The sequence below is a fragment of the Myxine glutinosa genome, chromosome 8 (assembly GCF_964187855.1).
Source record: "Myxine glutinosa chromosome 8, kmMyxGlut1.1, whole genome shotgun sequence".
NCBI classification, from domain to species: domain Eukaryota; kingdom Metazoa; phylum Chordata; class Myxini; order Myxiniformes; family Myxinidae; genus Myxine; species Myxine glutinosa.
In genome coordinates, this window is record NC_136268.1 from 136,818,867 (window position 1) to 136,840,689 (window position 21,823).

The 21,823-nt window shown below is 41.7% G+C and overlaps 1 protein-coding gene across 1 annotated transcript in view; it reads left to right on the forward strand.

The window, feature by feature from the left end:
- ADGRD2 (adhesion G protein-coupled receptor D2) overlaps positions 1 to 21,823 on the forward strand; it is a 288,081-nt gene that overhangs the window by 81,290 nt on the left and 184,968 nt on the right. The window contains exons 10-11 of the mRNA XM_078784001.1: positions 9,411 to 9,522; positions 17,248 to 17,385. Coding sequence (XP_078640127.1) covers positions 9,411 to 9,522; positions 17,248 to 17,385 — 250 coding nt within the window. The remainder of the gene's footprint in view (positions 1 to 9,410; positions 9,523 to 17,247; positions 17,386 to 21,823) is intronic.

Consider the following 21,823-nt stretch of genomic DNA (forward strand, 5'->3'; position numbering starts at 1 on the left):
TATTCTGCTTGAGAAACAAAATTTGACATCAACATTATTCATGCCTGTTCTCCCATCATTTCAAAAGTGAATGTTGAGCTTTTCAAAGATGGTGAAGGAAGAAGCCACCATAAATGGGAGACAGACAAACGCATGGCCAGATATCATGGTTTGTAATATGTAATAGATTATGATTACTTTAAAAAAAAAAAATCATTGCATTTAACACAGATTCAAATCACAACGGCACTCGGTAGAGCGCATACCTCCGCCAGGCTGAATAGTTTGTTTTGTATCCACCTGATATGCCGGATCTGGATTCAGACCTGAACCAAAATCGAATCGGCTTGTTTTTTTCACCCCACCAACTCGTCCACCAAGTTTATTCATAACTCGTCCACAACTTTTAAAAATATGTTATATATCGCTTTTCGTCCCGATCTTTCAATGGTGAAGAATCACTTAAAAAATGATATCAGCCAGATCCGAATCCGGATCTTTTCATTTCCTCCTTATCACGTACGCTACCTCTCCACCAAAGTTAGTCTGAATCCGTCCTCACCTTTTTGAGATATCTTGTTCACAAATATACAGACAAACAGACAAAAAACAGACAGGGGTAAAAGCATAACCTCCATCCACCTTCGGTGGCAGAGGTAATGAAGTGCTATAGAATATGGTACCATAGGCATGATTTTAAACAGCAACTAGAGAGTTCATAGAACACCTTACCCCACACAGTCTTGAGAGAAAAAAGGACTTGGGCTGGGTCTTCGAGCGACAAATTGGATTGGTTGAGATTACGTGAAATGCCATAATATATTTTCCAAGTACTGCTAAACCAAAGGGTTTGAAAGTGCCAAAATGGCGATTTTTGTTCTGCACTATTCAATTATATAGTTCAATTGAAATAAAATAAATATTTTAAAGGTCGCAGAGAAAAAAATTCTGGAAGTGTACCACTGTTGATTCAGCGCCTTTTACACTACCTTATTTAACACGTGACATTAGTTCTTCGTGTCTATTGATTTTTCAAGGACGTCATAAAGGACACACAGTGAGTTTCCTGTTTGGAATGATTTTCAATTTTATTTGACTGCAAGCAGGTGGACAGACTGAAGAAAAATTATCTCACTTCCTCTCTGCGCATCAGTGATCATGTCAAATTCAGAGCCAAAATACCTGTTCAACTCCAGGTTTGTTTTCCGATTCATGTTCAAAATATAACATTCAATAAATTGAAATTCAGTTGTTCCTCGATCATACGCTGACGTTTGTAGACGGACGAACAGACAGAGTGAACCAATTGCTTAACCTCACCTTTAGCTTCGCATGCGTGGGGTAAGTATATTTTAGTTATTGAAGTGTTAGGGTTTGGGGGTAAACCACCATCTCTTTCTTATCTTCCCCCATCCAAAACCTTGATCTTTTCTACCCCCGTTAATTCACCCCCAGATCCACTTTTTTTGAAATACCGACTTCTTTTCTGGAAGTTCTAGCAGTGTCCATGTGTTTTATTCCAGAGTAATGTGAAATCTCCTCCACTAGCCATATCAAGACCTCATTGAAAGCTCATGGTTGTATTTCGAATTTTACGAGTTTAACTTTGTCATGATTAAAGACCCAAAGAGGACTTCATAGGTCTCAGTATCATTGTATCATTGACATCACTGCTACCATCCCTATTCGAAAAGAAAATAAGCGAAAAATAGGGAAATAATACATCCAAAAATATATTTTTTCTTGATATTTCTCCATACAAAATTTATATTATACAATATTGAGTCAATATATTAATTTTTTTCAATATATATTTTCATATTCAATATATTTTATATTTTTCTACATAATTTCAATATATTATTATAATATATATAATTATATTTTTCAAAATAGATTTTTATATATTTTAGTCAATATATATATATGTATATATATATATATATATATATATATATATATATATATATATATATATATATATATATATATATATATATATATATATATATATGTGTATATATGTGTATATATATATATATATATATATATATATATATATATATATATATATATATATATATATATATATATATATATATATATATATATATATATATATTGTAACGAATTTGAGAAGTGTAACGGTTTTGAGAAGTGTAACAATTTTGGAGAAAGTGTAACGAATGTGAAAAGTATGGTTTTGTTGTGTGTAACACCCTTGTAATGTAAATAATGGTCGCAGCCGTCCTCCTAGTTAATTCCATGAAACTTACACACAGGCCACGATATATCTTTTTAAATAGTTTATTTCCTTATTCTATGTAGGCTAAATATGTGTTTCCCACTAGATTGACTCTGCATTGCATCAAACGAAATAAAGCGTAGGCCCCTCCGATGATCCATGGCAGCTCAAGTGCCAGGGATTCCCCCACTTGAGCTTTGACAGCAACCGTTTATTGCAGTACTGAACTGCTGTGCAACGTGACGGCGCCTTACCTGCAGCTGCTGACCGGTTTTCGCCATTTGCGGCCATTACGAACAAGGGGAGTGGCTAGAGAAGACGGGTCGCCCCCCTCGTCATAGGGGGGAGGAGTAAGTCGGCCCCGCTCATCCAACCCAGAACAAGGGGTTTGGCTAAGAGAGGGCGGAGCGGGAACCCCCGAGAAAGTGCGCGAAGGTTCGGTGAGAAACCAATATAAGCCGACGCGGGACGCACTCCACTCTCTTGCTCTGACCCCGTCCTCTTGCTTGCTGTCGCTCGTTGTTGCTGGGGAGAAGGAAGACGCCTGAACGAGCAGGTGTGCGAGCCATTGTGCGACCAGCTGCGCTGCAGCTAAGGGGGCAGCTAAGGGGCCGCAGGCCACGAAAAGGACGCGCCAGGCAGCAATCCACGCTGGACCCTCCATTGCCTCCCAAAACAACCATCCATCCTCAAGCCATACCTGCCTGCAATATCCCCCGTGTAAGTGTGAACGTCGTCTGTCTTGAATGTTGTCCTGGGGTATTTAAGTAAATTGAATAGTATAAGCTAACGATTCACTGTGTGACTGCTTCTTCCATCCATTGCTTGTAAATAACTTTGATCGCTCCTTCTTTTTGCTTGTGTGTATAATAAATCCTGTTATTCCTCCGTACTTCTTCCTCTTCTTCATTCTCGTTCGGTCGCTTTAGAGGTTTCCCGATTGAATAGCGGTGGCGCGATCCGGCCAAAGTTTGGGGTAAATCGGGTTTTAGTTAGGGGAATAACTGTTCGGTCACGGTAATACCAACCGCTCGGTCAAAATAACATCTTCAACCGCGTCCGTAACAATATATATATATATATATATATATATATATATATATATATATATATATATTCCTGCTGGTAGCAGGAAGATACAAGTAGCGGCATGATCAGGTGCGGGTGGTGGTAGTGCAGATGGTGCAACAAGAGGTGCTGAGATCGAGAGAGAGAAGAGTGGAAAAGGAGACCGATAGGGAGAGGTGTTGTTTGTCAAAGAGGGGCCAAGTGGTAAGAGGTGGAAAGAGGAGGAGGTGAAAGCAAGAAGGCTGTCAGATGCTTGTGATTGGCAGGTGGTGGCAGACCTAAAGCCACAATTGGTATTCCCAGAGGAGATCTGTGTGACAAGGTTGCGGCCTGACATTGTCATCTGGTCAGATGCAACAAGACAGGTAATCTTTAGGGAATTGTCTGTACCTTGGGAAGAGAACATGGAGGAGGTGCACGAGAGGAAGAGAGGAAAGTACAGTGAGCTGGAGGCAGAGTGTCGGGAGAAAGGTTGGCAAGTTTATTGTCAGCCATTTTAGGTGAGGAGTAGAGGGTATATTGACAATTCATTTTCTGCATTTCTTGCTCGGCTTGAAGTGTTTGGGACAGAAAGAAGGAGGATGTGTGACAAAGTGGCCCAGGTTGCCTTGAAAGGCTCAATTTGGATATGGAGGAAGTTTATGGAGGCACGTCGAACGGTGTAGGTTGAGGTTGTGGGTGGTGGTTCATTTCAGTCAAAAGGAGTAGTGACTGAGCGTTGAAGGGAAATGGAGATGTGTGTGTGTGTGTGTGTGTGTGTGTGTGTGTGTGTGTGTGTGTGTGTGTGTGTGTGTGTGTGTGTGTGTGTGTGTGTGTTGCAGGAGTGGGTGTGGTTTTGCATGAATGTGTTTTTCTTTGAGTGGTGCATGTTGTAAGGGTAGGTGGTCGGTTGTTTTTGTTTTTTTTGGCGTATGAGTGAGTGGATGAGGGGCTGTGGATTCTGAGAGTGGAGGCGGTTTTGTTTTTGTAGTCTGTGATCTCACTGGCTGTGGGTGGGGGTATGTACGCATCCGGGTGTAGTTGCTGCATGTGGAGGCTATGTGCCCTTCCTGGCCCACATTAGCTGATCGTATCGAGGTTGAAGGGCCGAAACGGGATAATGCTGAGGACCTCGACTGAGGCCCCGGTCATTAAGGCACACCTGTGACCAGGTGTGTTTTGAAATTATATATATATGTACAGTGATGTGAAAAAGTAAGTACACCCCATGTAAAGTTTTGACTTTTTCAACATATTTCAACATACAGCTATTTGATCTTCATCTATCTATAATTCCAGTAATCTCTGTCTGTCTGTCTGTACGTTTGTTTGTCTGTGACCGCTGTTTCTCGACAACCACGGGTCCGATATACTTTTAACTTGCCAGGTATATTGCTGGGGACCCGAGGATGTGCCTTTTCAAGGTTTCATATTAATCGGACAATTACTTACCGAGCTATGTCCAAAAAACGATTCAACCAATCAGAGAGCAGCGAACGATCGCGTGTGCCGGCGTTGCGAATGGACCAAACCATTCCATGTAAATAGAGGGGGGGGTTCTGTGGTCGTTGCGAATGGACGAAACCATTTCATGTAAATAGAGGGGGGGGATATAATTTTAGATAGATATATAGTACGGGCATATATATAGTACGGGCATGCCCTAGTTTCAACAATATTGATAAATAAAGGTGATATAATATAACAAATATCATGAAACATTTACATTTTGTAGTCCATTGTATAATTTAAATAAACATAAATGCAAATTTCGCATGTGGAAAAAGTAAGAACACCCTTGGTTCTAATAGGTGGTATTGCCCCCTTTCACAGAAACGAAATTATTATTTGCAAGAGAAATTTTCGCAGAAATTTCGCAGAAATCGGCAGGAGTGAGGGTTAGTTTCACACCGGTTTTCACCCTTCGCCAAGCCCTTATGAGGGTCAAGGACAAGCTTCCGAGGAAGGATAGGTCAGGGGTGGTATACGTAGTGCCCTGTGGTTGTGGAGCTGAGTATGTGGGTGAAACCGGGAGGACCTTAGGTCAACGTATTGCTGAACACCAAAAAGCATTTGAATGTAATTATCCCAGTAGATCTGCTATTGCCAAACACGGCCTTAAGGAAGGCCACACACCTTTATGGGATAGGGTTAATATTTTGGGTTCAACACCCAACAGAAACAGAAGACGTGTTATGGAGGCTTGGCACACAGAAGAAACTGTTACCTCGATCACACAAGAGGTAGTTGACTTACCGGTAACGTTTGACCCACTCTTGTGTAAACGAAGCAGGCATTCCGTACTTTGAACGAGTCCACATAATATGTCACACAAGGTTTTTATTCGGACAATTTGCCCCCTCCCCTCCTCCGTCCAAACCACCCCTCTCCCAACCCCCCCCCCCTCCGCTTCCACGCCCCTCTGGTTCCCCCCCCCCCATTTTATCCCCCCCTATGACCCCTCTACTTCCCGCATTCCCCTTTACCGCATAGGGCCACATGTGATGGATGATCTTGATATTATGGCAATTTTATTTTATCTTAAAATTTTTTGCTTTCATATATTTACAGTTTTAATTTAATTTACAATTTAATAATTGTTTACAAGTTTAACTTTTAATTAAATGTAATGATTGTTCCTGATTTTCTAAACACTTGTTATAATCCAGCATTGCTTACAGGATTATTTTGAACCGTTAATATGCGGTTGATTTTTGAATTTGGTCAGTAACGTCTCCGTTCACGAGAGCGGTGTGATACGGTTTCATTGGCTGTCCAGCTTTGCCCACCCCACTTTGCATATACCCCGCCCACTTTGCATATAAGGGGATGTTGAGATGATTTTATCACTCTTGAGGAAGATTAACGGAGGCGTGTGGCTTTGTCACATGTTGTTAATCGAAACGTTGAGTCATTGTTTGTTCAATTAAAGGATGGAGATCTTACCATGGAGTCATTTGGACTTACTCCCAACCGCAAATCTTTGCATATATATATATATATTCTACCAGTTAACTGTTAAGTGCTGAATCAGGTTTTCATTGAGCAGATAGTTTACATACTTGCCAATTTACTTCATATCCAAAGTTTGTGTAATCCACACCCATGTTATGGACCTGGATAAGTTTATATCCATTTGTTGATTTTTCACTTTTTCGTAGCCGGAGGCATAATGTTTTTGGGTTGTCCGTCCGTCCGTACGTACGAGCTAAACCTCGTTTTTCTCAGCAACCATTAGTCCGATTGAGACGAAACTTTCAGTGTAGGAGTGACTCCCATGCAGATTGTTTTCATGATAATTGTGACGTCATACGTCACGTGGTATGGCAGCGATCTTGGATTAAAAGCAAATAATTAAAAAATTATTTCTCGGAAACCGCTGAATAAAAAATATTGAAACTTGGCACATTGTCAAGTACTCCCAATGAGGAACAAAAGCATAATAATGATGACATCATCGGTGAAGTGGTATATCAGCCAAAAATGTTTTCATCAAATTCCTTATCCTAAAAATCTGAAATTGTATGCACATGATCTATGACCCATTTGTATTGAAATATTAAATTTATGACATCATAGGTCACATGGTTTGGCAGCCATATTGGATTGAAGGCAAATATTAAATAATTGTATCTCTGAAACCGCTCACCCTATCGATGCGAAATTTTACAAATATCATCCAACAGTATTGTTGTATATAGTTTGAAAATTATGTCATAGGTCACGTGGTTTGGCAGCCATCTTGGATAGAAAAACAAACCTTATTCGATCAACACGAAACTTCACAAACGTGATCCCCTACCCATAGATATGCAGAGTGATGGCATCTACCCGTTGTGGGACTATGTGGAGGCATATGGGTGACAGTCGCATTGTTCTAGTTCTCTTTAAGTTGTATATTTTTCAATGTAGATTTTTCCACAGGTACCGCTAGTATATTTTCAGTATCCTGTTCTGGAAGAAAAAAATGGGGGAAAATTTGGTGTTAAAAAACAAAAAAGACCACAAAAATAGTCTTCATCGGTTCGAATGCAGCCTATGGCTGCTTGGTGGCATCATTTTCTGGGGGTGTGGCTGTGCTGCTGATGCAGTCAGTGTCCCTGTTACCATTAAGCTGGTACTCATTTTGCCAACCTCAGAAGGATGACATGTTGAGTGAACCAATCTGGTGTTATTTCAACCTCACATCAGGGGCTCAAACTCAGGACACAAAGATCTCAAGCCAGCCTCATTAACTGTTAAACCAATACCAGGCTTATGAAAATGGTGAAAAAATAGCAACAATATTGGTGGGAAGAAAATCCAAGGAAATAGTGAAAAAATAGTAACAAACTTGCTGCAAAACACTAAATCCAGAAATATAGTAAAAAAAAAAAAAAATAGCATTACAATTTTTGAGAACAAAATGGTGGGGGGAAAAAGAGTACTGCAACCACCAAAGTCCACAAAATAGTAAAAAAAAAAAGGAAAGGAAAACCTTTTTTTCTATTTTTTGAAAAAATATAGTTTTAAAATTTAGCTGAAATACCAAAAATATAATAAAAACAGCCAAAAATAGGGGATAAATATATTATTGTTTGTTGCAAGTCGACTAGGAATAACATACTGAGAATAATTTTGAATTCTTCCAAGTGTCCAAGTCGATCATCGTTGCATTTTGACCTGGTTGGGTGATAACACCTCCCTCACGTTGCACCATTAGAGTGCACCTTGCAAAAGCTGGCTCAAAAATAACACCATTAGTCTTTTGAAGACTTTCAGCCAAACTATGTAAAAACTAGAGAATTTATAGTACACCTTACAATGTGCAGTCTTGAGAAAAAGGACATGGGAAGAGTCTTTTAAACTCGTGCTTTGTGTTTCTGAGCACGATCTGCATTCCTTTTGTCTGTGAACCTTGCATGACAGGTCTGATGGTAACTATACAGCGCTACGCGTCGCCATATTTGTCAGAATCTCAAACAGTTATTCTGTTCTCAGGGTTTGATGGGATGAATACTGATTCCCATAGATTTTCTCATAGATACTCTGCCCTCAGGGCATGAATATTTGTACTGCTTAACGGAATGTTTTTGAAAGTAACAAAAAGGCAATTTGTGTTCTACATTGTTCAAGTATAGCTTCAAAAAGGGGACCGAAAAACAACAACAACCACAGTTCCCGAAAAAGGCCAACCCCCGCTTGCGGGGAAAAATGGCCTCTAAAGGTGGTTTTTTTATTTTTTTTTGTTCAAGTATATAATTCATTTGAAATAAAATACATGTTTTAAAGGATGTCAAAAAAAAAGGTATTCGGAAGTTTACCACCGTTTATGTCTTTTCGACCACCTTATTTAACACGTTACATTAGTTTTTCCTGCCTGGTGTTTGTGCCCTTTATGACATCCTTAAAAACAGTAAGTTTCCTTTTTGGAATGGTTTTCAATTTTGTTTGATTGCCAGACAGGTAAACACAGTAAAAATATTATCTCTCCTCTCTGCGCATGCGCAATTGGGACAAACTCAGAGGCAAAGTACTGCTAAACTGTGGGTTTGTGTTCCGAATGAAGTTCCGAATCCTGTTCAATATGTAAAATTCAATTGAAATCAAGTTGTTCCTCAATCATAAACTGATTCTTGTAGCCAGACAGACAGTGGCGAACCAATGGCTTGACTCCGTCTTTCTCTGCTTCCTGTACGCCGGGTAATAAGGAATGAACATCTCAGTCCCGGACTATAATGGCAGGTAGTTGAACATGGGCGTTTGTTGCTATAGTGGTATCTACCCCAAAGGCCTAACCTTTAATTTACAGTGTACTGTGGGGCCACATTATTACATATGGGACTGCTGGCTTTACATTCTCTTTGATGCATGGATTTCACTATGCAGTAATTTAGCATCCCTTGATGTCACCATATCTATATGGTTGGTACTCCTACTAACACTGAGGATTAATCCCGGAGCGATTCAGACAACAGCGAGCATGTGTCATCCGACTACCAGAGGCCTGACATAGACATCTGTTTTACCTTTATGAGAGCGTGAGATCGGAAGAACATCAATGTTTGTCACATGAGGGGATGCTGCTTGTAAATCCAAACATCTGGTTTTTTTTTGTGTCCCTCATGTCTCCTTGTTTTATCACCATCACTCTTGGTAGGTGATCGGAGGTCCCATGATTGTTGCCCAGAACTTGGATGAATTTGCATCCAGACTACTGAATTACCTACCATCTAATCAGCTGAACATCACCATCAATGCAGAAAACATTGGTGATTATTGCTGTGGCATTACCTTTGTCCGAATATAATTATATACCTGTGACACATTAATTCGACGCTTGTTGGTGTAATATTTTGTTTGCAGGGTACTTGCATTTTCATGTTGAGTGTACAGTCACAGCATACATAGTAAGGTAGACATCTGAAGAGATTGTCAGTATATCTGATGAGAGATGTTTGCAACAGTTTGCAATCAACAGTTTTAGCCAAAGGGTCCGACAAGACAGTGCAGACGAAGCGATCTTACTTTAGTGCTATCTAGCCTTGGTTTGATCCACTAATTAACAAAAAACGGTCGCATTGGTAATTGACAGGCATGACGTGCCATCACAAAGTGTGCCGTCCCTTTGATGGACACTAATCTGCGTGTCCCGTCTCCGAGCATTCGTTGGTGGATGTGTGCGATCCCACGTTGTCTTTTGCAATGGATAGATGAGTTATCTCCGGCACCCTGAACAATCCCAAAATTCCTGTTGTGGCTACTGCTAGGAAAGCAAAGGCTTGCCTTTGAGACTGCTTTGGTAGCAAAGAACCTGCATTTGGGCAGAAAGACAGAGATTTGTGGAGAGGGAGGGGGATAGAGAGGAGGGGAGAGAGATCTGGAGAGGACAGGAGATAGAGGGGTGGGGGGTGAGAGGGACATGGAAAGGGAGGGAGGTAAAGAGGGGGACAGATATATGGAGGAGGGGACGAGATAAAGAGGAGGAGAGAGATATGGAAAGGGAGGGAGATAACGAGGAGGAGGGAGATATGGAGAGGGAGGGAGATAAAGAGGGGGACAGATATGGAGGGGGAGAGGAAGAGAGAGCGGGATATGGAAAGGGAGGGAGATAAAGAGGACAGAGCTATGGAGGGAGAGGGAGATAAAGAGGGGGAGGGGGAGGGAGATATGGAAGGGGGAGGGGGATAAAGTGGGGTAGGTAGAGAGTTGGAAAGGGAAGGAGGTAGAGAGAAGGGGAGAGAGATAGATATGGAAAGGGGGAGAGGTAAAGAGGGGGGAAGGAAATGTAGAGGGAGGGAGATAAAGAGGAGGGGAAGCGATATGGAGGAGGAGGAAGATAAAGAGGGGAGGGGGAGGAGATATGGAGGAGGAGGGTGATAAAGAGGAGGAGGGTGATAAAGAGGAGGAGGGAGATAAAGAAGAGGGGAAGAGATATGGAGGAGGAGGGTGATAAAGAGGAGGGGGAAGAGATATGGAGGAGGAAGGCAATAAAGAGGGGGGGGGGAGAGATATGGAGAGGAGGGAGATAAAGAGGGTGGAGAGATATGGAGGATGGAGAGATATGGAGGGGGAGGGAGATAGAGGATGGAGGGGGAGGGAGATAGATGATGGATGGGGAGGGAGATGGAGGATGGAGGGGAGGGAGATAAAGAGAGTGGGGGGGGGGGGGAGGGAGAGAGATATGGGGAGATGGGATGTGGTACCTTTGTGGAGAGAGAGAGAGACACAAACACCCAAAGACATGGGCTGGAAATGTGCATACAACAATCAAATCAACAACAATAATAATAATAATTATAATAAAGGCATTCAATAATGTGACATCATGTTGCAGAGCTACAACTATGCATCCATCGCGCCACAACCAACTCTTGCATTTGTAAAAATGGCTTCATCACACAATCTCCCATATTAATGCATCTTGAAGCCGATGCCCTTTGTAAGGTGTTTGATGAATACAACATGATTACGCAGGAATATAAACGTGATTATCATTCTCCACAAGCCTCATCGTGGAAATCCCTGAGGCTTTCGATGCCTCGGTGTTTGCACGGTGGACCCTCGGAATACACGATAACGTGCAAAGCTTGGTGATGCTCAATCAATGGGCTTTTGTTGAGCTCTAGGCAAAAACGTTCCAGTGTATTTGGAGCAAAACACATCAAGGCAACTTGGTTTTGTCGTCATTGTAAAACAATAACAAGGCCGTGTTCCGAAGTCATATTGATGGTTCAATTTCATCTTCTCAAACACCTGTCGAGTGTGACCAAACGGCTAATTACCGAGAACATACAAATCATGAAAATGAAATTCGTTTTCTTCTAAAAACATGGAAAAACAGAGCAGAAAAAGAATTAAGTATGTACTTTAAACATTGCACAGATTTAACATTATTTTCCTGATGTGTTTAAAACAGGTAAACACGTGAATTATATATATATATACATACAGTCACGTGAAAAAGTAAGTACACCCACCCCATGTAAAGTTTTGACTTTTTCAACATATTTCAACATACAGCTATTTGATCTTCATTTCAACAATATTGATAGATAAGAGTGATGTAATAAAACAAATATCATGAAACATTTACATTTTGTAGTCCATTGTATAATTTAAATAAACATAAATGCAAATTTCGCATGTGGAAAAAGGAAGTACACCCTTGGCTCTAATAGGTGGTATTGCCCCCTTTGGCAGAAACAACCTCAAGTAGGCGTTTCTTATAACTGTCTACCAGTCTCTGACATCGACTGGGAGAAATTTTTGCCCACTCCTCCATGCAGAATTCTTTCAGTTGTGCGATGTTTGAGGGGTTTCTTGCATGCACAGCTCGTTTCAAATCCCCCCACAACATCTCGATGGGATTTAGATCTGGGCTTTGACCTGGCCATTCCAGAACCCTCCATTTCTTTCTTTTCAGCCATTCCTTGGTGGATTTACTGGTATGTTTAGGGTCATTGTCATGTTGCAAGGTCCACCTTCGGTTGAGCTTCAACTTTCCGACAGATGGCCTCACATTATCCTCAAGCACCCTCTGGTACAATGAAGACTTCATAGTGGATTCTATGATGGTGAGCTGCCCAGGCCCTGATGCAGCAAAGCTGCCCCAAACCATAATATTTCCACCACCATGCTTTACAGTTGGTATCAGGTTCTTGTGGTCAAATGCTGTCTTTGGTTTTCGCCAAACATGTCTTCTGGTACTGTGGCCAAATAGCTCTACCTTTGACTCATTTCTCCAGAGCACATTGTTCCAGAAGTGCTGGTCTTTGCCGAGGTGTTCATTGGCAAACTTTAGTCTTGCCCTGATGTTCTTTCTGGACAGCAAAGGTTTCCTCCTGGCACACCTCCCATGTAGATCAAATGTGTGCAGCCTCTTTCTAATGGTAGACTCGTGCACTTTGACATCAACAGTGGCAAGAGGTACCTGTAGGTCCCGTGATGACATTCTGGGGTTCTTAGAGACTTCTTTCAGCATCTTGCATTGTTGCGGTCTGCTTTCGGGCTGAACTTGCTGGGGCAGCCTGGCCTGAACAAGTTGGCAGTTGTTTGGAATCTTCTCCACTTGTAGATGATCTTCCGGACATTCGAATGATTGATTTCAAATTGTTTGGAGATCTTTTTAAATCCCTTCCCAGACTCATAGGCATCTATAACCTTCTTTCTGAAGGCCTCAGAGAGCTCTTTTGATCTAGGCATGGTGACGCTGCACACTTCCACAACAAAGAGCAAACCAAACTAAATGTCTGAGGATTAAATAAGACAGGTTCCTCCAAGATCCTTTCTGACGATGTTCTAATCATTTGCACCTGAGCTGGTGCACCTGATTCTAATTTTAGGTATTTGAAGTAGTGATAAAGGTAGGGGTGTACTTACTTTTTCCACATGCGAAATTTGCATTTATGTTTATTTAAATTATACAATGGACTACAAAATGTAAATGTTTCATGATATTTGTTATATTATATCACCTTTATCTATCAATATTGTTGAAATGAAGATCAAATAGCTGTATGTTGAAATATGTTGAAAAAGTCAAAACTTTACATGGGGTGTACTTACTTTTTCACGTGACTGTATATTCATGATGTAAGCATGTATCTCAGGATTTTTAACCACCACTCCTATCTCGTTGTATCTTTCTAAATTTTTAAAATTTGCTTACATAGTCGAGGCTCATGGAAGAGCTAGTGCTAGTACACTGAACGGATCAGGATGTAACAGGATACAAAGGGCACGTTAGAGACGCACGCAAAAGGAACAGATATAGAGAGAGGGGGGAACCACCATCAGCAGAGTTAAATGCCAAGATGGAGGCAGAATTGGGAAAATAATGGGTGGGGGGATAAATGGAGGGTGGGAGAGGAGGCATGGGTTGGATAATATGGATACAGAAGGAGACTCAGGAGGGAAAACTGGAAATGTGTATGGATGAGAGACTGGGGTGGAATTAGGAGGGGAGAAAAGACCATGATTTTGGATTGGGGACAATCTGTGATGGTGGTGAACAGGTGTCTTGAAGACCTGGAGAGAAGAATGAGATTGAAGATAATGTAGAAGTTTATTCTGCAGATGTGGAAAAAGAGACACAAATGTGTGGAGGTGAGCAGTGATCCTGGATTTAGGTCGTTTCACCAGAAAAGGGTTTCTGGTGGACTGTGTGAGCCCTGCAGAAACCTCGAGGGGATAAAGGTTGGAAAGACCAGAGGGTGCAAGACCAGAAAGGAGGTGGTAGAAGACAGAGATACCACCGACCTGTCTGCAATGGCGAAGTGATAGGCCCCTCGACTCGGCTTCATTGCGGGAGATTCCAGTAATCTTGAGGACCTTGGTTTCCATGGTGTCAAGCTGAGCAAGATGATAGACAGGGGAGCCGCCAGCCCATAGGGGAGAGCAGTACTCCATCAACCTGCTTACGTCCCCTTTCCTCCTTCCCTTCCCTTCATCTTCCATTTCCTCTCAACCTTCTTTCCTTTCTCTCTCACATTCCACGATCTCTGCCTTCTCTTCTCTTTCACCTTGTCTCTCTTTATTACTGTCATTTCCTCTTTCTTTTTTAAATTGTCATTTTCCCAATTTTGTCATTTAACCCCTTCCCTCCTCCCAACTGTGTGTAGATCCGTATTATCCAACTTTCTTTTCTCTTGTCCTTACGTTTTTATTCATTTAACCGAGCAAAGAATAATGATTTGGGGAATCCAGATTGCATCAAGTGCCAGATTTGAAGTGTAACGTTCTAAAATATTTTGATTTGAGACCCCCATAAGCACCTTCACCTCTCCTATCCTCTCTCACCTCCCCGCGCCCCAACTTGTAACTTCCCAGATGGCTTTTCTCATTCATCACAAATGTTAGTCAAAAACTCCCGAGGAGCTCGCCCTCTAATGCTTTGGCATCTTGAAATGCTAGATCCGCCTCCTGAAGTTATGTAATCTCAAAATTAGGGACAAGACTGAAAATTGTGATCAAATAATTAAATGTAATAATTTTGCACAAGCAATTGTTCTAATCTTTTAAAATTGTTTATCTGTGTGATTGTTGCTGCCTTTTATGGGCTGCAGGATAGTGCACATCCCGGGTTGCTTTAACATGCTTCAGAGTTCACCACAAAGTGTAGGTTGGCACCACGACCCATGTTACCAAGGGGGCCAACCTAGTTTTTGTTTGAAAAAAACAGACATGGCGTGCTGTAAAAAGGTTGGCTGCCAAATATCATATCTATATGTATCTAGGAACAAAATGTATATGGACAACCTTCCCAACAAGCTACTGCAAATCTGTACGAAGCCTCAATACAACATGACCCTCTACGCGAATACAGCGCCTTCAGCGGCGATCAGCCATTATCGTTTATCCATGTTCCTGGAGCAATGATGAAGGAAAAAGTTAATTCTAACAAACCAAATATATCATAAATGAATTGTTATTACTCCCTGAACCATTTACATCTCAATATCAAGGCATATTTTGGGGCAAAGAAGAAGCACACATAGTTACTCTGCCTTCATGCAGAAGCAAGTCAACCGACATCTCGGCATTGGAAGACTTTGCGGACGAAGATCAAGGTCCGGCTTGGATCACAGCAGATCAACCAGGCAAAGGAGCTTGTGGTCGCTGTATCTACCAACAAGGGTGATAACTTCGAGCGTTCAGACCTTGGAAAGCTCCGAGTTCACAAGTTCCTAAACAACAAGTCAACTCTGCTGAAGCTGCTACCGCCCATGGACAACGCATTCCAACAACATCTCAAATGTGCCGCCCACGGAGAACGCATTCCAATAACATCTCAAACGTGCCGCCCACAGAGGACGCATTCCAATAACATCTCAAACGTACGGCGTTGGCGACTGCAATCGACAAGAGTGCTCACATTTGCAAGCCGAGTGTCGAACCATGTGAGGACTATGTGTGGGCCGTGGATGATGGAAAGCTGGTACCAGTGCAATCCACACACCCGACCTGGCCACAGCAGATGATGCAGACGATCTCCTGTGGCTGCACCAAGGGCGGCAACACAAACTGCTCATGTGGGAAGAAGAACATTACCTGTTATATGGGCTGCCGCTGTCAGGGATCGAAAAATAAGTGCAGCTGTGTCCACTATACTGCCACCTTTGACAGCAGCAGTGAATCAGAAAGTGATAACTAACAGCACCACAGAAATGCGTCTTCTAATGTTACGTTCACAAACAAAACAATTAAATTCATGATTGAGCATTTTCAACAATTATTTAATGTTTTGCCCCCAAAATATGCCTTTTATATTGAGATGTAAATGGTTCATGGAGTAATAACAATTTATTTATGATATACTAGCAGATGTACCCTTCCCCCCCCCCGGGTGGGGGGAAGGGGAGAGGGAGGGGAGGGTGGGGAGGGGTGATGGGGGGGGGGGGGGGGTGGGGGGGGAGGGGTGATGGGGGGGGGTGGCGAAGGGAAGGGAGGGGGAAAGGGAGGGGTGAGGCAAGAGAGGAAGGGGGTTCATATATATGCTGGTGGGTGAATGGGGTGAATGTGGCATTCATCACGTTTCTGAGTGAAGTGTGATGCCGATCAGGAAGAAGAAGAGGAAGCCATACGACCAACTTCGTACACTTCCGGAATTGTATGATTTATTTGTATTCAAATGTCTGGTGATTGTTTTGTATTTTTTTGCGAATGTGTACTTGTATATAACTGTCATTAATTTTTTTAAGCTTCGGCACTATCGAGCAATTTTTTTTTTTAAACGTTCTCTTTTTTTTCAAATTTTTTTATTTTTATTTTTTGTCTAAAACACTCCCAGGCACTCACTGATGAACCTCTGAAATTTGACGAAGATCCGTTCAGCCATATCTGAGAAAAATGGCGACACAGACAGACAGACACACACACAGTCAAAAATCTCTCTTATATAGTCGATTTGATTTGTTAGAATAAAGTTTTTCCTTCATCATTGCTCAAGGAACATGGATGAATCATAATGGCTGCAGGCGCCGTATTCGTGTGTCGGGTCATATTGTATCGAGCCTTCGTACAGATTTGCAGTAGCTTGTTGGGAAGGTTGTCCATATACATTTTGTTCCTAGATATATATATAGATATGATTTTTGGCAGCCAATCTTTTACAGCACGGCATGTGTGTTAAACCCATTTGGCCACCTGGGTATGTAGGGCAATCCTCTTGCTGATTCAATTCATCCTGTAACACTCACCTTCACCAAAGGTGGCGCTATTCAAACCAATTGCAACAGCGAGGATGTATACCCATCATCATTTTTCTGCGGGTTCCCGGGGGTTTCCCATTAACTCCGCCAAAACCTGGCCGGGAAAACCCTTTACCTGTGTAACAAATTTGGTCCAAATCCGTCCAGAGGTGTACGAGTTTATGTGTAACAAACAGACAGACGGACGGGTCGACATTTATCCTACTGTGTATTGTCTGTTGGTGTGTTGACTTGCCGTCACATGGATAAAAATATTGAGGTGTCATTATGTGCGCTGTGCTTCAGATTTCCACTTGCAGTATTTGGATCTAGTGGAGATGGCCAATCAGAGCATCTTGTACTATCCAGACGAGTCTCTGCAAACCGATACCTCGGATCACATCCTCATCCTTCCAGAAGACACGAATAAGCTGCTCATGGCAGGTTGTTCCTTTTTCAAAATGTTCGACCTGGACAAACAAATTATTCGGAGACTATTTCACGATTACTTGTTAATGAGTTAATTTACGATGTACCTGTGCACATGTGCACTTTTCCTCTTATTTAATACCACAATGCAAGGAGCCTCGGGATTCCCCATATATTTGCCCTTGGTTGTATTTATAGAATACTAGGGCATGCCCGTACTATATATATATCTAAAATTATATCCCCCCCCCTCTATTTACATGAAATGGTTTGGTCCAAAGCGAACGGCTTGCGAGTACGGTGACAATCCCCCCCCTCTATTTACATGAAATGGTTTGGTCCAAAGCGAACGGCTTGCGGAGTTTGGTAAAGAAATCGCCATAGCGTGCACGTAATTAGTTTTAAAACATAGTTTAACGGCAACATAGTTTGCCAACGTGAAATAAATGAATACGCTCTCAAATGTGCCGTCCGAGGCAGAGTCTGTTCGCCACGTTCGGCACACGTGATAGCTCGCTGCTCTCTGATTGGTTGAATCGTTTTTTGGACATAGCTCGGTAACTACTTGTCCGATTAATATGAAACCTTGAAAAGGCACATCCTCGGGTCCCCAGCAATATACCTGGCAAGTTTCAAGTATATCGGACCCGTGGTTGTCGAGAAACAGCGGTCACAGACATACATACATACATACATACATACATACATACATACATACATACATACACACAGAGATTACTGGAATTATAGATAGATGATGAAGCATACAATCGGAACAAATTTGTAACATCACCAAATAAAACTATCAATGTTATTCTAATGACAGGGTCAATACTTCCAAGCTCATTAGTTTAATAGCTCAGTGCATGGCTAAATATCGGACCGAGTGCATGCCGGGTATTAATTAGAAATAGTGCTTGGTAATCAGTTTTTCCCAACTAGAAACAGAGCAAGTCGATTCACCTTGGGAAACTTTTTGTATCTATAGGAGGTAAAACGGACACAATGCGGTACATATTTTCAACACCCACTTGGATCACCTGTAGTAGGATCAGTGTGAGCATCCTTCTACCTATATTATACAGTCAGCATAATATGCAGACTATAATTGATTGCTTGTATGTGGAGTATCACCTTCTTCTTCTTCCTGCTCTGCTTCTTCTTCCTCTTCTTCTTCTCCCTCTTCGTCTTCTTCTTCCTCTTCTTCTTCTTCTTCTTTGTCCTCTCCTCTCCTTTTTACCTCTGCTACTGAAGGTGGATGCAGACTGTGTTTTCACCCCCGTCGATCTGTCTGTCTTATTGTGTGTTTGTCTGTGAGCAGGATATCTGAAAAAGCTATGGACGGATTCGGATGAAACTTGGTGGACAGATTGGGATTGTGATAAGGACGAATTAATTAGATTTTGGTGAATATCCAGATCTGGATCCAGATACTAGAATTTGTAAAGTGATTCTTCACCATTGAGAGATAGAGCCAAAAACACTCTATAATAATAAAAGACTGTGTGTGTGTGTATGTGTGTGTGTGTGTGTGTGTGTGTGTGTGTGTGTGTGTGTGTGTGTGTGTGTGTGTGTGTGTGTGTGTGTGTGTGCCTCCTCCATAACTCCAAAACCATGAAACCTAGCGGCACAAAACTTTCCATGCATACTTATCGACCTCCAAGGGATTGCATGAATGAAAACTGGGTGTCTCGGTGTGTTTAAATACCCCTTTCGAAGATGATTAACGGGGTGCTCATAACAAAAAAACCAAAACAACCATTGCCAAAATGGCAGTGCACCATCTTCATCAGCCGTCTGTCATGTCGCTGGGTTCTTATGCCGAAAATTTTGTTTCAGCCTATTTCAACGTGCCTTGGCTTGGAAAAACTATCTACTGGCATGGACTAATTGAAGCATATAATCGAGATCTATTGGATCCCATACATTAAATAAGTATTGAAATCTGGAGTAAAATCTGAAAAATTTCAGATATTAGCGATTCTTATAACTAAATGTATTTATGGAAACAAGGCTGTCATTCCTCCTTCTGCACTGTCTTCTTAATTCACACCTCATTAGGATAGGATGTTTTTAAAGTTGCACAATGCTTCAAGTTCAACTTTATTCCCATTTGTCCTAATTTAATTATTGCAATTGCAAACAAACAAAATATGGAGAAACAGCATGAACAAAGCATTAGTGCTTATTCTTCTCCTTCTTCAAAGCATGACAAAGAAATTCAGCTATTAATGAGAATGGCAAAACATCACCATAAACTATAATTTTAATATAAAAATACGCATAGCGTAGAGAGAGCTTCGTCGACAATGGTCAGTCGATCGAGTACGCAGCCCTCGCAAACATCTGTAGGCCTTGGCCGAGCTAGGCTAGGTTGTTTGATCTTGGGCTTAGAATTATAAATGAAGTCGGTGTAGCTGGCGGAAAACTGAAGTAGGTGTAGCTGACGTAAATGATGAGTGGTTTCGAATTCAAAATCCGTTCTGTACAGTACTGTATTGTAATTTATTGATTTTAATCAGCAGGTGAAAATAATTTATCGGTCGCGCCAGACCAAAGCAAGGTCACGTGAGCAAGATGGCGGATCATGGAAGGGGCAAGATGGCGGATCATGGAAGGGACATTTGAAATGACAACATGAAATTTTGTTCCCAAGGGAAAGGGGAATGACAGTGAAATTTTGAATGGATTTACATATACATGCAATTGCCATAGAGGTTCGCTTACGAAGCTCTCTATTACAACCTAGATTTTTGACAAAATACATTGCCCAGCCGGGGCGTACCTACAGTATTTGGCATCCGGGACAGACCCTCCCTTTGGCATCCGCAAACTAATTATTCCTTATTGCCACATACCTTATCCAATGACATCATGTCCTTATTGCCACTTTCATTGATTTCTGTTGGCATGAGGACATAGCCAATAACTCATTTCCTTTCGTTAATCACTTGCTCACCTGTCTTGAAGTCCCTGTCTGCAGGGTTCCGTAATCTCCCAACCAGATGATGCGATTCTGCAATCCATCGTGATACTTGCTGAATGAGGATATCCATGAAAATGAAGCAAGTTTATGTTATCTTTCACTCATATCTGGTATTTTGTTACAAGTTTAGCCCTCAGACACTTCATTTCTTCACTGTGTGGTTATTCATCCACCTTGTGAAGATGACATTAATTATGAAGATGGATGGATGACACCCCTTTGCTCCTCACGTGTTGACACTCCCAGTCGGAGCATCTTCTTGAAGACATCATAGCCGGCGAAGCGGGTGTTGTCAATAAACGCGTACGTATTATGTCGAAAACCAGATTATGCCTTGGCTTCAGAATTCCGAAGCGCAATGGAGGCCGCCATCTTGCGGATGCGGAAGTATGCATAACAAATTGAAAAACGTTCAATCGGCGTTTCTTTCACCCGTCTTTGTTTGATTCACAATCGTATGCACCTCTAATTTATTATTAAAATACTTTAAGACCAACCTCGGCCCGCACGGGCCTGGTTATCTTCAACGAAAAGCGTCACCAAACATGAAACATGAGAACCAATGAGATTCGAGCATTTGAAAAAATATTTCTAAAACCAAATCACACAATGGAGGCCGCCATCGACCGGATGCGGAAGTTTGCATAAAACAATTGCGAAAAAGTTCAATAGGAGTTTGTTTCACCCGTCTTTCTTTGATTCACAATCTAATGCACCTCTCATTTGTAAATAAAATACGTTAAAACCAACCTCGTTATCTTCAATGAAAATCGTCACCAAACACCGGAACAAATGAGATTCGAGCATTTGAAAAAATATTTTTTTAAAGCTCATTACGCGTTTCGGCGGGTGAAAATGGCGTCAAATATTCTAAAATTGACGAAGAATTATTTTTTAGAAATCTCGCGGCCGTCGGGGATAGTTTTTCACGGCCAAAAATACGGTATAAGCGGTTTACATAAAGAAAGAAAGCTCGGTTTGATTAACGACAGTCACACATTGCCGTTGAAACGGCGCTATCGTCTGATCTGTCGGCACTGATCTTACTGCAAGCTAACTTCTTCTGGTGGAGGAAGCCGCAGTGCCCAGAGAGAACCAGCCCTGACAGCGACTGAAGTTAGAAGACGACACACATACTGTGAAAACGTATGTTAAGCCCAGTTAAAATATCTTAAAATAGGCCCTAAGCTAGCACATCGTATAGTTACTTCCTTAAGCTTCTTGTGACATTTATTGTATGTAGGTATTGGGGAGGACTGTCTGCTCTTCTCTTTTACCAAGTCTTACCAGGTACGGTACCTACTACACCTACCTACTACCAACTACCTAACCTACTGATGCCATAGTGATGGGTAAAATAGTGGCAAGAGGCTTTGGCTTCGCCGGCTCATTGCGGCTTTGCAGTCGGGTACTAGTAATACAAATCAACCGATGACACTCTAGCCTCGTTTGGAAGAAATAGCAACA